We start from the raw sequence: 12692 nt of genomic DNA on the forward strand, positions 1-12692 counted from the left end.
TCGCTAGGAAAACGGGGAAGATGGCTACTTATAAATGCCAAAACCTTCCCAGATGAAGAATGCACCCCACAGCATAGATTAGTAGTTAGTGACTTCAGGATAAAGGCTAAATGGATGCCCAGAAAATGACCAGCATGGAGAAGAAGGATCCTGCAAATGGACAGAAATTTAGAGACATATTACTCGAAGCTTTTGACGAAATAGAGGGGGATATAGCATCATATGATGTGGAAGACAACTGGAGGTTTCTACTGGACAACCTGTTGAGGACTACTGACCAGATCTGTGGATGGTGCAAAGTCCCCTCTTTACCCAAAGTAAAGTGGTGGTGGAATAATGTAGGTGACGGGGCTATTAGGGAAAAGAAACAGGCATGGAAGGACTGGAAGAATGATGGTAGTATGGAATTGTATCAGATTGCCAGAAGGGAAGCTAGGAGACAGGTTTACTTAGTCAGAGGGGAAGGAGATAAGAAAAAATTTACCAATGTTCTGCGTTGTGAGGACCAAAGACTTGAAGTGTTTTGTGTTGCAAGACACTGTGTGAGAGAGAATTTTGATGTCATAGAGAAATGTGTCAGCATGGATGATGGCTCACTTGCATTTAATGAGACTGCAAAGAGAAAGACCTGCAGACGCCACTATGAAAGGTTGCTAAATGAAGAGAATGAATGGGAGAGAGAGAGTCTGCTAAATGTCGACCCAATAGAGGGATCAGCTATCCAAAATAACAGTACCTTGGTAGATAAAGCAATTAAGGGTATGAAGACAGGGAAAGCCCCCGGCCCATCAAAAATCACAGCAGAGTTGCTTAAAATATCTGGTGGTGTTGGCTATAGTCTAGTCACCCATATAGTCAATCAGGTGATGCATGAAAAAGTCATACCCAATGGCTGGTGTAGCAACACCATAGTCAACTGCTACAAAGGTAAAGGTGATGCATTAGATACAAATAATTGCAGAGGTATTAAGTTGTTGGATGAGGTAATGAAAGTCACAGAGATGGTCATAGCCCAACTAATTAGGGTGAAAGTCAGTTTAGATGAGATGCAGTTTGGGTTTGTGCCAGGGAAAAGCACCACTGATGTTATATTTCTGGTAAGACAGCTGCAGGAGAAACCTCTATACCAGGCTTTCGTTGACATGGAGAAAGCCTTTGACAGTGTCCCCCGATCCCTTATCTGGTGGTCAATGCAGAAACTAGGGATAGATGAGTGGTTAGTGAGAGCTGTACAAGTCATGTACAGGGATACTGTCAGTAAGGTGAGGGTTGGCAATGAGTACATTAAAGAATTCTGGGCAGGGGTCCACCAAGGATCAGTCTCAGCCCCCTCTTATTCATTATGTTTGTGTATTTATGTATGTATTTGTGTGTGTTCATGTTTACCCTACTCTTGAACCTGTACTTGTTTGTTACTTCCCCTTTGTGTCTGATAACTTACCAGTGTGATAAAGAGATTGATAAAATACCAAGTACCACGGTCAATATGATTCGTTAAAGTTATCTTTACAGATTTTTCTATCAAAATTACAGCCAGCACTGATCTAAATATGCGCCAACGTCTACAATGCAATGACTAAAACTAGCAAAACAATGTCTTTATAGTTCAGCTGTAGACTAATCATAGATAAAAATTTCAGTCATCATTTATTTAAAAATACAATTCCTAAAAGAACATATGTAGAAACCTTTAAATAAAGAATGGAAGTGATGAGTTCTATAATTCAGTGAGACTCTGGTGTAGCTCTGAAGACTTCTGTTTCCTCTAAGTATCTTGGATCATGTTACCTTGGCTGATCCATTTATCTTAAAGCTTTACCTACCTAGCTGCTGCTACTTTTAACAAGGGGGAGTTCCAACTTTTGCAGCCAGTTAAACTGTATCATTTGAGAATTACATGTTTAGAGCAGTGGTTCTCAATCATGTTTCACTTATGGACCCTTTTGATTCCTATTTTACTCTACTGGTCTTCTGTAGAAATTCGATGTGTATAAAAATATCCTACTGTATTTTTATAATTAAATGCTATTAGGAAATGTATTAGAAAAATTTTTTAATATTTTGTGTATTGTAGAAGTATAAGCAATTTATTGCACATAAATTTTAACTACAAATTTTAATCTTGTCTGGACCCTGATTGAGAACCACTGATCTAAACCACAGAACAAAAGCTGGGCCTTTAGCATGATAGGAATTTTCAGTCACTCAAAACCTTTGAAGTGTTTACAATGTTTACATGTTCATTTTCACTATAACTTCTCATGTTCATGACATTTTAGTAACTTTTTCTGTCTTACTAAAACTTTCCATTTCTCGGATCTGTTTAAAACATTTGTCTTAAACCAGTAATGATCAATAGCATCTCTCTGTGAACAAGAACTTCTTTTTTATATACAAGTAAATAACTTACAACAATGAACAATCATAAAACATCAATGCTCAGCTGTTGGTTGCTGCTTCTTTATTGAAACCTTTTTCCTTTCTTCTTTTTCATTCTATCCTTTCTAGAAGCTTCACTGAGGTTGGTTCAAGCCTTAAAGCACCAGTTTCTGCTAGATTTGAAGGTTTTATGTCAAGTGATGATTTGGTGAACCCTGATTTTCATGACTGGAATATGGTCTGCTTCCTTTACTGTGATGGTGGCTCTTTCTTAGGTTTGTCTGATTTTTACTCTCATGTTACTTGTCTCCCATGTATTTTAATAATTCAATTTATTGGTTATTTTTTTATTCTATGTTGTGTCTGTTAATAACTGTTTCCATTGTTATGCAATTTTGTTCTTCTATTCTCTTTGACATATTACCTGAGTGGTTAAGGGGCTCAGCTAACACTTTGAAGTAATTTGGAGACTGAACTCGTGTATGTTAGGATCAAATTCACAACAAACATTTTTATTGTGTACTTAGACCAGCAGGGTCTCTGTGGCTATCCTTGGGCTCAATAAACATTAACTATTCCAACGATATCAATATAGTCAATTTTGTTTTAGTATTTTCATTAAATTTCTTGAAATGTTTCTTATGTGGTAATGAATCACACAAAAGAATAAGAAAATTATTGTTTATAAATCAAAAACTTTTATGTTAATTATACATTTTAATATTTAGAAATTTACATGATAGGTATCAATAACTTATCAGTGATGAATCATTGAAATGAAAGGGTCAATGCTATAAGAAGTGTGCTGACCCCTGACTTAGTGCTTTTGATTTTTTATTGTTGTGAACTTCATTTGTAATGGGTTGGAGAGAGAATTAGTATCTAGTAAAAAGCAAAAAGAACCAAGCACCTATCTACCTTTTATAACATTCAGTTTTTTATTTTTTCATAACAGTTTTGTCAAAGGAAATGGAAAAGGGTAGCATACTGGATTTTTTTTTTTCAGAAGCTCTAAGATTGATGGAAGGGAAGATAGAAGCTATTCTCAAACCTGAGAACTAGCCCAAATGCCTACAAACAGCATAGACTCTACTAAAAGGTAGCCAATGGCAGGGTATTGACTTTAAACGGTGACAGATTGATTCTGCTACACAAGAACAGCAATTGTCCTTCTGGTGACTTTCCACATGATATCTGTCTAACAAATTTCGCTGACAAGGCTTTAGTTAAAGTATGGTAGAAAACACCTGCCCATATGAAGTGCAGTGAGATTGAACCAGAGTCCTGTAACTGCAAAGTGAGCTTAACCAAAAAAAAAAAAAAACAACAGAAATGCACTCACATGCACCTATACTCAGTAAGTCAACATTTCAAACCACAAAATACAACTAGCCACAGTAAGACAACTGAAAGGTGTTGCACAATTACTAGTTGTCTATTGAGCTATTAGTGATAAAATCACTATTTTAGAGTACATGATGAACTCTTTAGTATTGGTGCCATAATATGTAAAGTGGTTGGTGCTAAGAAAGGTATCCAGCTGTAGAAACCATACCAAAGTAGTGTCTTGGGATAGCTAGAACCTGTTACAGCTCTCCAGCTTACCAGTTCCAGTCAGACTGTCTAACCCATACGAGTATGGAAAGCAGATGTTAAATGATGAGGATGATACATAGATATATATATATACATACTTAGAAGGTTGTTTGTTTTGGCTGGTCAGAGGCTGACCATTGGTTTCACACCTATAAAACTCTTAGCTGTATAGGTATTGTTTCAATCATTATACTGCAACCATGTTAAGGCACCACCTTGGAGAATTTTAGTCAAATGAATCGACCCTAGTATTTATTTTTTTAAAGCTTGGTACTTATTCTATCAGTCTCTCTTGCCAAACCATTATGTTACAGGTGTGTAAACACACCAACACCAGTTGCCAAGTAGTGGTGGAGGACAAACACAGATACAAAGACACACACACACACACACACACACATAATTAAGATTCAGTTGAATTTGGTACTTAAATTGAGGCACCTTACCAGTTCAGTATAGTCCACACAACTCCAAGTTAGGTGAACAGAAATAATGAATAAGGATAAATCAAGATAAAATAAAATAAGGATTATTTTAGAGATGATATAAATTATATTGGTATATTGAAAAGCATTCTTAGGTATGTTATTATAATACCCTATAAAAAATAAGATTATGTATATCAAATACTAATTGAAAAAATGAATTACGATAAAGATACATTTGGAAATGGGTTTATAAAATATTTCTAAATATATCAAAGACACTGATCTATGTAGAATAATAACAGATCCTGGGGTGTATACTTTATACTTCGGGTAGGTGCAAGATTTAGTAATCCATTGCAATTTTATGTATTATACAAAAGATAATCCCAATACCGAAAGGGTACATATTGCAGATTAAAGTGGTTAAGGGTTATTAGAAAGCAATACTACATATATATCGAGAAAATAGAGGGTATGTTATAATTAATAGGACACCCCGGATACCTTGTGCTCCCAAATCATAGTATGATATACTTATTACTTTCTTCTATAGTATTTGAAGGTACAGGTAATCCTATGAACACATGATACTCTAAGATCTAATTTATTAATTAGGTTTTGTTTATCTCTATATTTGAATAATTCATATTTCTCCATACAACATAGTTCACATCCATATCGGCTGTTTGTGTATGGCTGAGCTCTATGGACTATAACCCATTTTAGGCTAAATTCACTATTACTATCCTTCCAAGATTTTCATAGATAATGAGGTATTGTTGGCTTTATGCCTAAGTCTAAAAGACAAAAAATGGTTATTCAAGCATTTTCTCTTATTTACAGAGCACCCGATATAAATGAAGTTATTAGTTTCTGTCATTACATATGACATTTTCAGCTAAACACTGACCCAATAACAAGCATTGGGATCCTTCTCTACAATTGCTACTGCAGATATTAATATTAGCATTACTTACCCTATCATTAACATTTATAGTGTCGCCATTCGAGGTTTTGCTCAAATTCACAGAAGTATTATGTTACGATAGAAGTATTATCAAGTGTTATGTATTTGAGTTTTTATAATAGGTATTATTACATCTGTTTATATTGGCCTATTGTTTGTGATTATGTCATTAGATATTATGCCCTCAACCAGTAATGGTTGCATTTGGGATACTTGGTGTTTCATCTGCGGTTTATTGGCTCTGTTGCCTATGCTGACTACATTGTTACTAGCTAAGAGTGGGTTCTTATTTATTATCCATATTATTGATTCTTACATATCTACTATTATTACAACCATAATTAGGGGTTAATCCACTATTACCATTATTATTATCAATCTCGCGGGCTAAGTTTATATTTCTTCTGTTCAAGTGGGCTATAATTATACCTACATTTAGAAGAGTGAAATGTGAAACTCTGATTCTCCTACAGGAGAAGAGTTTGCTATATTTATGTGAAGCTGGGAAGTTTTTCTCCAAAATCGCCATAAATTTATTATACATATTAGTAGGGATTGCTCAATTGAAAGGAATGTTATACCAGACCACGTTATTATTCTTAGTATTCTTATGTTTATGAAAGCAGATCATATCAACCTCTCTATTACTTACCAAACCTCCAGTTTATGGAGCCTGGTGTTGCCATCCGGTTTCACCAGTCCTCAGTCAAATCGTCCAACCCATGCTAGCATGGAAGGCGGACGTTAAATGATGATGATGAGTATCATTATCGGTATTTATGTTACTATTAGAATTGGCTTCATACTTCTTATTCTCATCCTCACTATTATTGTACATGCTAGACATTTTACTGTCCTTAGATTCTATGTTATTATTGTTATACATCTTATTCTTTATTTTAATAGGAATATTATGGGCAATTCTTGTAGATCTATATACTCGATTAGATGAGCTATTGATTGCCCTTTTTCACATTTTCAGTTTCTTTATTATGTTTAGTTGGTATCAGACTTTCTGAATTAAGGAATGCAATCTCCCAATTGTATCCCACCTTAGATAGAGCAGAGTTATAGTAGTGGGAGTATGGAGTTAAATATATCCATATTAGCCAATAATTGTGTAATTCTCCTCGAAATTCCTTTTACTAATGATTTTAATACGTTTGGGGGATGATTGGAGGATTTGTTCACATATTTAGTAACCTCATCCAGTTTTCTATAGAGGTAATATAAACCAGAGTTAATATCTAAGAAGTTAACCACCTTCGTATCGTATTCAAAAGTGTGCCCTAAGTTAAAGCTTTTGAAGAATTTTCTGATTTTCTTCTTCCTTCTTTCTATGACTATCTTATGCAGTACAAGGTAGGTAATCGTACATCAAATTATCTCCCTTGCTCCAATCCGTTTCGTTTACCATCCCGTGTCGCTCTTTGTCCCTCCAGATCAACTTTGCCTTTCATCCTTGATAAAAGGAAGTACCAGACAGATACTGAGGTTAATATAATCGAGTAACCCCTCCTTTCTCTAAATTTCTGGTCTCTCGTCTTATACAGTGTGTTTTTATCTTAATATTTAAGATTTCGTTTAAGTTTATATTTACGAAATACATCAGCATCATCGTTTAACGTCGGACGGTTTGACTGAGGGCCGGCAAGCCAGAAGCTGCATCAGGCTTCAATCCGATCTAGCAAAGTTTCTACCGCAAGATGCCCTTTCTAACACCAACCACTCCAAGAGTGTAATGAGTGCTTTTTACATGCCACCGGCACAAGCGCCAGTCAGGCAGTACTGGCATCAACCACACTTGAATGGTGCTTTTTACGTGCCACCAGCACGGGAGCCAGCGAGGCACTGGCAACGACCATGCTCAAATGGTGTTTTTTACATGCCACTGGCATGGGACCAGTCAGCCGACACGGGCATGGACCGTGCTCGAATGGGATCACTGGCAACAAACACGCTCAAATGGTGCTTTCTACGTGCTACTGGTATGGGATCAGTCAGGTAGCACTGGCATTGACCACACTTAAATGGTGACTTTTATGTGCCACTGGCAAGAGTGCCAATCAGGTGGTACTGTCATTGACAACGACAACAACTTCACTTGCCTCAACAGGTCTTCGCAAGCGCGGTTTATTGCCCAATGATTGAAGGTTACTCTTAAATAGGCTGGTTATGCTGCACTGGCATAGGCCACAGTTGCGATCTCACTTGGCTTGCCGGGTCTTCTCAAGCACAGCATATCTCTAAAGGTCTCGATCACTTGTCATTGCCCCTGTGAGGCCCAATGTTTTAAGGTTGTGCTTCACTACCTCATCCCAGGTTTTCCTGGGTCTACCTCTTCCACAGGTTCCCTCTACTGCTAGGGTGTGATACTTTTTCAGACAGCTGTCCTCATCCATATGCAACACATAACCATACCAGCACAGTCGTCTCTCTTGCACACCACATCTGATACTTCTTATGTTCAACTTTTCTCTTACGGAGCTTACACTCTGTTGTGTATGCACACTGACTTTACACATCCAGCAGAGCATACAAGCTTCATTCCTTGTAAGCTTACGCATGTCCTCAGCAGTCATGGCTCAGTTTCACTGCCATGTAGCATGGCTGTTCACATACATACATCATACATTCTACCTTTTACTCTGGTGAGAGGCCCTTTGTCAGCAGCAGAGGTAAGAGCTCTCTGAACTTTGCCCAGGCTATTCTTATTCTAGCAGCTACACTCTCAGAGCATCCACACCCGCTACTGACTTGGTCACCTAGGTAACGGAAGTTGTCAACTACTTGCAGTTTCGGTAATCGAGGTAGTCAGTCTATGATAGAATACTTAAGATTAGATTAGTGCTGCAACATGGGTTAGCAACCATTATCTTGGCTTATGCCCCTCAGCCAGGGCTACCTGATGAACAGAAAGACCAATTTTATGACATTTTCTTGCAGACTACCTCGTCGATGAATGGCAGGGACAATTTTCTTTTTGAAGTTTTAATCGAAAGGTTTTTTTTCACCTGGAGTTCTAATTAATAATCTTACATTTCATAGTTTGTGAATATATCTCAGTGATGGCATTTCTTGTACCACTGAGCAAGATACTTTGTTCTATATTGGTTAATTTGTACCTCAGCTCATACTCAGCTGTAGAGATTAGGTGCTAAGCTTATTCAGAAAAGTCAACTGTGTTAGACTAGTGTCATTCACAGGTACCATACCACCTGACATCACCCTTGAGTTTATGATACAAACTTCTGTTTTAAAGTTAAATTAAATTAAAACCTTCCATCAAAATTTCATGTTAATTCATGTTCAAAAACGCCAGTTTATTAATGGTTTCAAATTTTAGCACAAGGCTAGAAATTTCAGGGGACAGGCTGAGTTGGTTATATCAACCCCAGTGCTCAGTTGGTACTTATTTTATGGACCCAGAAAGGATGAAAGACAAAATTAACTTCAGCAGAATTTGAACTCAGAACATAACATGAAATACCACTAAGCATTTTGCTAATGATTCTGCCAGCTTGCAGCCTTATACCAGCTTAATAATGACAGTTATTTCATTAAAATGTTCATTACTTTCAAAATTAACTGAAATTAAAACAATGGATTTCAACAGAAATATAGTAACTAAAAATGGTTAATCTCTGCTAAGACTGAAATTAAACTCAAGCACATCTACCTGTAAATCATTTTTATAAATGTATAGACGTCCTCTTTGACAACTGAACAATAAAAGCTTTATTTTTTATATTTATTTAGGAAATCGTTCACAGCCAATTGTGTACAACTCTAGGAATATTTATCTGAGAGGTGCATCTATATTTGATGCTATTATTGACTTCCTGCTTATTGAAACTAACTTAGGATCTGCTAAGAAAGTTATCTTGAGTGGTTCATCAGGTAAATAAATTTCTCTCACTCGCTCTCTCTCTCTTTTCTCTTTCTCACTCTCTCTTTTTTCTCTTTCTCACTCTCTCTCTCTCTTTTGTTCTTAAATTTGCATCTAATGTTTGACTTGACTTATTTTCTGAAAAAAAAAAAAAGAATTTTAATTCTTTTAATTGCTTTACAACACATTAATGGTAATACGTTTTCTTTATTCCTGACTAGCTGGAGGTTTAGCTGCTCTTATCCATGCAGATCATTTACATCAAAGGCTTCAAAAAATTCCTTCTTTCCATGCGGTTCTTGATGCCATGTTATTTCTTAACTTAACTAGCCGCAATGGCCAGAAGAAAATGATGAATATTTTGGAAAATACATTCCATCTTCATAACATTAAAGGTAAGTGGATTATACGAGCATGTCATCATTGTCTTTACATCTGCTTTTCCATCTAGTTCATACCAATATAGGTTACATGGAACTTTCTGAAACATGTTTTACAGTTGGATATCCTTCTTGATACTAATCCTTTTAGTTGCCTCTACAACATGTAAGGATATGGTGCACCTATTGTAAAAAAACAATGTGTAGCTGCTCCTTTTGTGTGAAACTAAAAGAGAATATTTCAAAAATGATGTGAAATGCCAAAAAACATTCTTTATTATGATTGTAGAATTGAAATTCAAAATCAAAATCCCATTATTTGTCTGCTGCTTATGATTCGGAATTAGCATCAGAAATATTTTAGGCACAGATGTGGATGTGTGGTTATGAAGTTGGTTTTGGGTTCATTCCCACTATACAGCACTTTGGGCAAATGCTCTTAGCCAACCAAAGCCTTGTGAGCTGAATTTGGTGGATGAAAGCTGAGAGAAGGTCATAATGTATGTTAGGGTTGCCTTGTCTTGTCTTACTTAACGTTTATTTACTTTTATTTAAAATCAACATTTAATCCTATGGTAATTTAATCCTATGGCAATTTTATCATGTGGCAATAGTACTATTGCAACTTTCTAAACTGTGCAATGCTGGTTTAAGTGTCAGTTCTTGGGGGAATTCATTAGCAATAGTGTCAACATCATCATTTTATGTCTGCTTTTCCATGCTGACAGAGGTTGGATGATCACGTCCTCCTTGAACAATTGCAGGAAAAAGTGCAGGGAAGGAGTTCTCGAGAGCTTATGTTCAAGAGAGAAAGCACTAGAGTTGGATACGTTATTAATAACAAGAGGAAGAGAGGCAAGGGATTGAGTGGAGATGAAGAGCAGAGGTCAATGTCATAGTAGTAGGACAAAACAAAGAGAGAGGACACATGGTTTGGGTGGTCTATTTTGTCTGTGTAGTAAAAGCAGCAGCAGTAACACTGTCCTTGATATGAGAAAACAGTACATCATTGTATGTCTCACTTTAAGCTTTGTAAAGGGTTAGTAGTTATTAGGGACTAATGTATTTTCTGGCCTTGAACAGAAAAGGCCAGGATTTCCTATGCTGAGGGTTTGTAATTGTCAGATCTTCAGTGATGATAAATCCCTATCATTTTTTGGGATCTTGAGGATTCCAGTTGCATTTTGTTCATGTTTAGATATGAGTGGAGTGTGTATTGTTTTCTTGGTATGTAGTAATTATGTCTTTCTGCAGTTAAAACAAAACAGTGTTGGCATAACTCTATTGGAATTGTGTCCAAGGCCTCTGTTCATGGAGTCGATGCAGATGACAGATGATATGTAGGTTTGTAAGGTGAAGGAGGCCTGAAATGTGGTATAATCTGCTCGGGAGAGCAACATTGAAGGTGATGCCAAGTAGGGCATTGATATATACACTCTCTGACTGGTTGGCGTTAGGAAGGGCATCCAGCTGTAGAAACTCTGCCAAATTAGATTGGAGCCTGGTGTTACCATCCGGTTTCACCAGTCCTCAGTCAAATCGTCCAACCCATGCTAGCATGGAAAGCAGACGTTAAACAATGATGATGATGATGAAGGAAGAATATGAAAGGCAAAAAAATTCAAAGCCTGGGACACAGTGTGGATCAGAGAGAGCTCCTCCAAGACACACTTCAGTAGATCTGGTATTACTGAAATCATACCATTGTGGCCATTAAAGAAGGATAGGGATTCTAGGTTTTGGAGAATGTTAATGACTATCTCCATCCACTTTCAGATATTTTAAAACAAGAGAGTAACAGATGAATTACTTCATTGGGTTGTTGAGGTTACTGTTTTAGGGAATAGACCCTGCTGTAGCATGTTTCTAAAGATCAGGAGAGATCACAAGAGAGAAAGAGGGAGATACTGAAGAATTTGTTGAGAATAGGGGCTAGGCCTGGCATGCATTCTTTGATGGTAATGGAAGGGACATTGTCAGGGTCAGTAATTTTGTTAGTCTGAAGTGACTGGAAGAGATTTTACATTTTGTTTGTGTACATATGTGATGGTAGATCTGGTAGAATGGAGTTAGATAGTTTTGGAGTAGAGTTAGCTTGTGTGTGCAGCTAACACCTCATGTGGAAGCTTTCTCTGCAGGAATACTATTTAGAAAATCATCACGATTGAGAAGTAGAAGGAAATATGATTCTACAAAGTTGGTGAAATCCTTTTGGCAAAAGACCAAAAGGGTCAGCTGCACTTTGGGAGGTAGTGGCGGTAGTATGATTGTATGAAAATATTCCTCATGTTTCAGTTGATGGCCTTGCAGTAAAAACTCTCTTGGATTTACAGAGAGGTGAATCCAAGTGGTGCTGGCTATGTTCATTGCGAGACTGGTACTTTATTCTGTTGAGTCCCAGTGGGATGAAAAGCAAAGCTGATCTCAGTAGGATTTGAACACAGAACGCAAAGAACCAGAAGAGATACAGCTGAGAAGTTTTCTCATGCTCTAACAGTTCTACCAATCCACCAACATATTAAAATTTAATAATAATGCATGAAATAAGAGCTTTGATAAAGATTCTAAGATAAATGGCAAGAGAGAACATGCAAGATTACTATAGTAAACTTGCATATTCTCAACCAGTTATATCACTAACTCAGTGTGGGAAAAGAAAACTGACTACAGCAAAAGCATCCAAAAAACAATTTTTACTTATCAAGAAATATTGTATGTATGCTGTAAGAAAGATATGTGTGTGTGTATACATGTTGATATTAGAACAAATATACCTATCTCAATTGTAGTGTTTCAGTAAGTTACAAAAGGGTGTATCTAAACCAGTTACCTGCAGCTAACCTTCTCATCTTTATCTCCTGCAAAAACAAAATAGTCTTGATAATGATAACAATGGGAAGAATTCTGTTTTACACACCACACACGCACACATACATGCATACATACATACATACATGCATACATGACCTTTGAACTTCTAGTAAAAATATAGAGTAATCTCTACAGCAATATTAGGATAAACTTTTTTCTTTTTGAACTGATAAGCTACAAAT

The 12692-nt window shown here is 36.7% G+C and overlaps 1 protein-coding gene across 1 annotated transcript in view; it reads left to right on the forward strand.

The window, feature by feature from the left end:
- Window positions 1-12692, forward strand: part of LOC106877088 (uncharacterized) — a 51586-nt gene that overhangs the window by 15706 nt on the left and 23188 nt on the right. The window contains exons 5-7 of the mRNA XM_014925877.3: window positions 2509-2654; window positions 9130-9270; window positions 9481-9654. Coding sequence (XP_014781363.1) covers window positions 2509-2654; window positions 9130-9270; window positions 9481-9654 — 461 coding nt within the window. The remainder of the gene's footprint in view (window positions 1-2508; window positions 2655-9129; window positions 9271-9480; window positions 9655-12692) is intronic.

This window comes from Octopus bimaculoides, chromosome 1 (assembly GCF_046866305.1).
Source record: "Octopus bimaculoides isolate indiv1 chromosome 1, ASM4686630v1, whole genome shotgun sequence".
Lineage (NCBI taxonomy): Eukaryota > Metazoa > Mollusca > Cephalopoda > Octopoda > Octopodidae > Octopus > Octopus bimaculoides.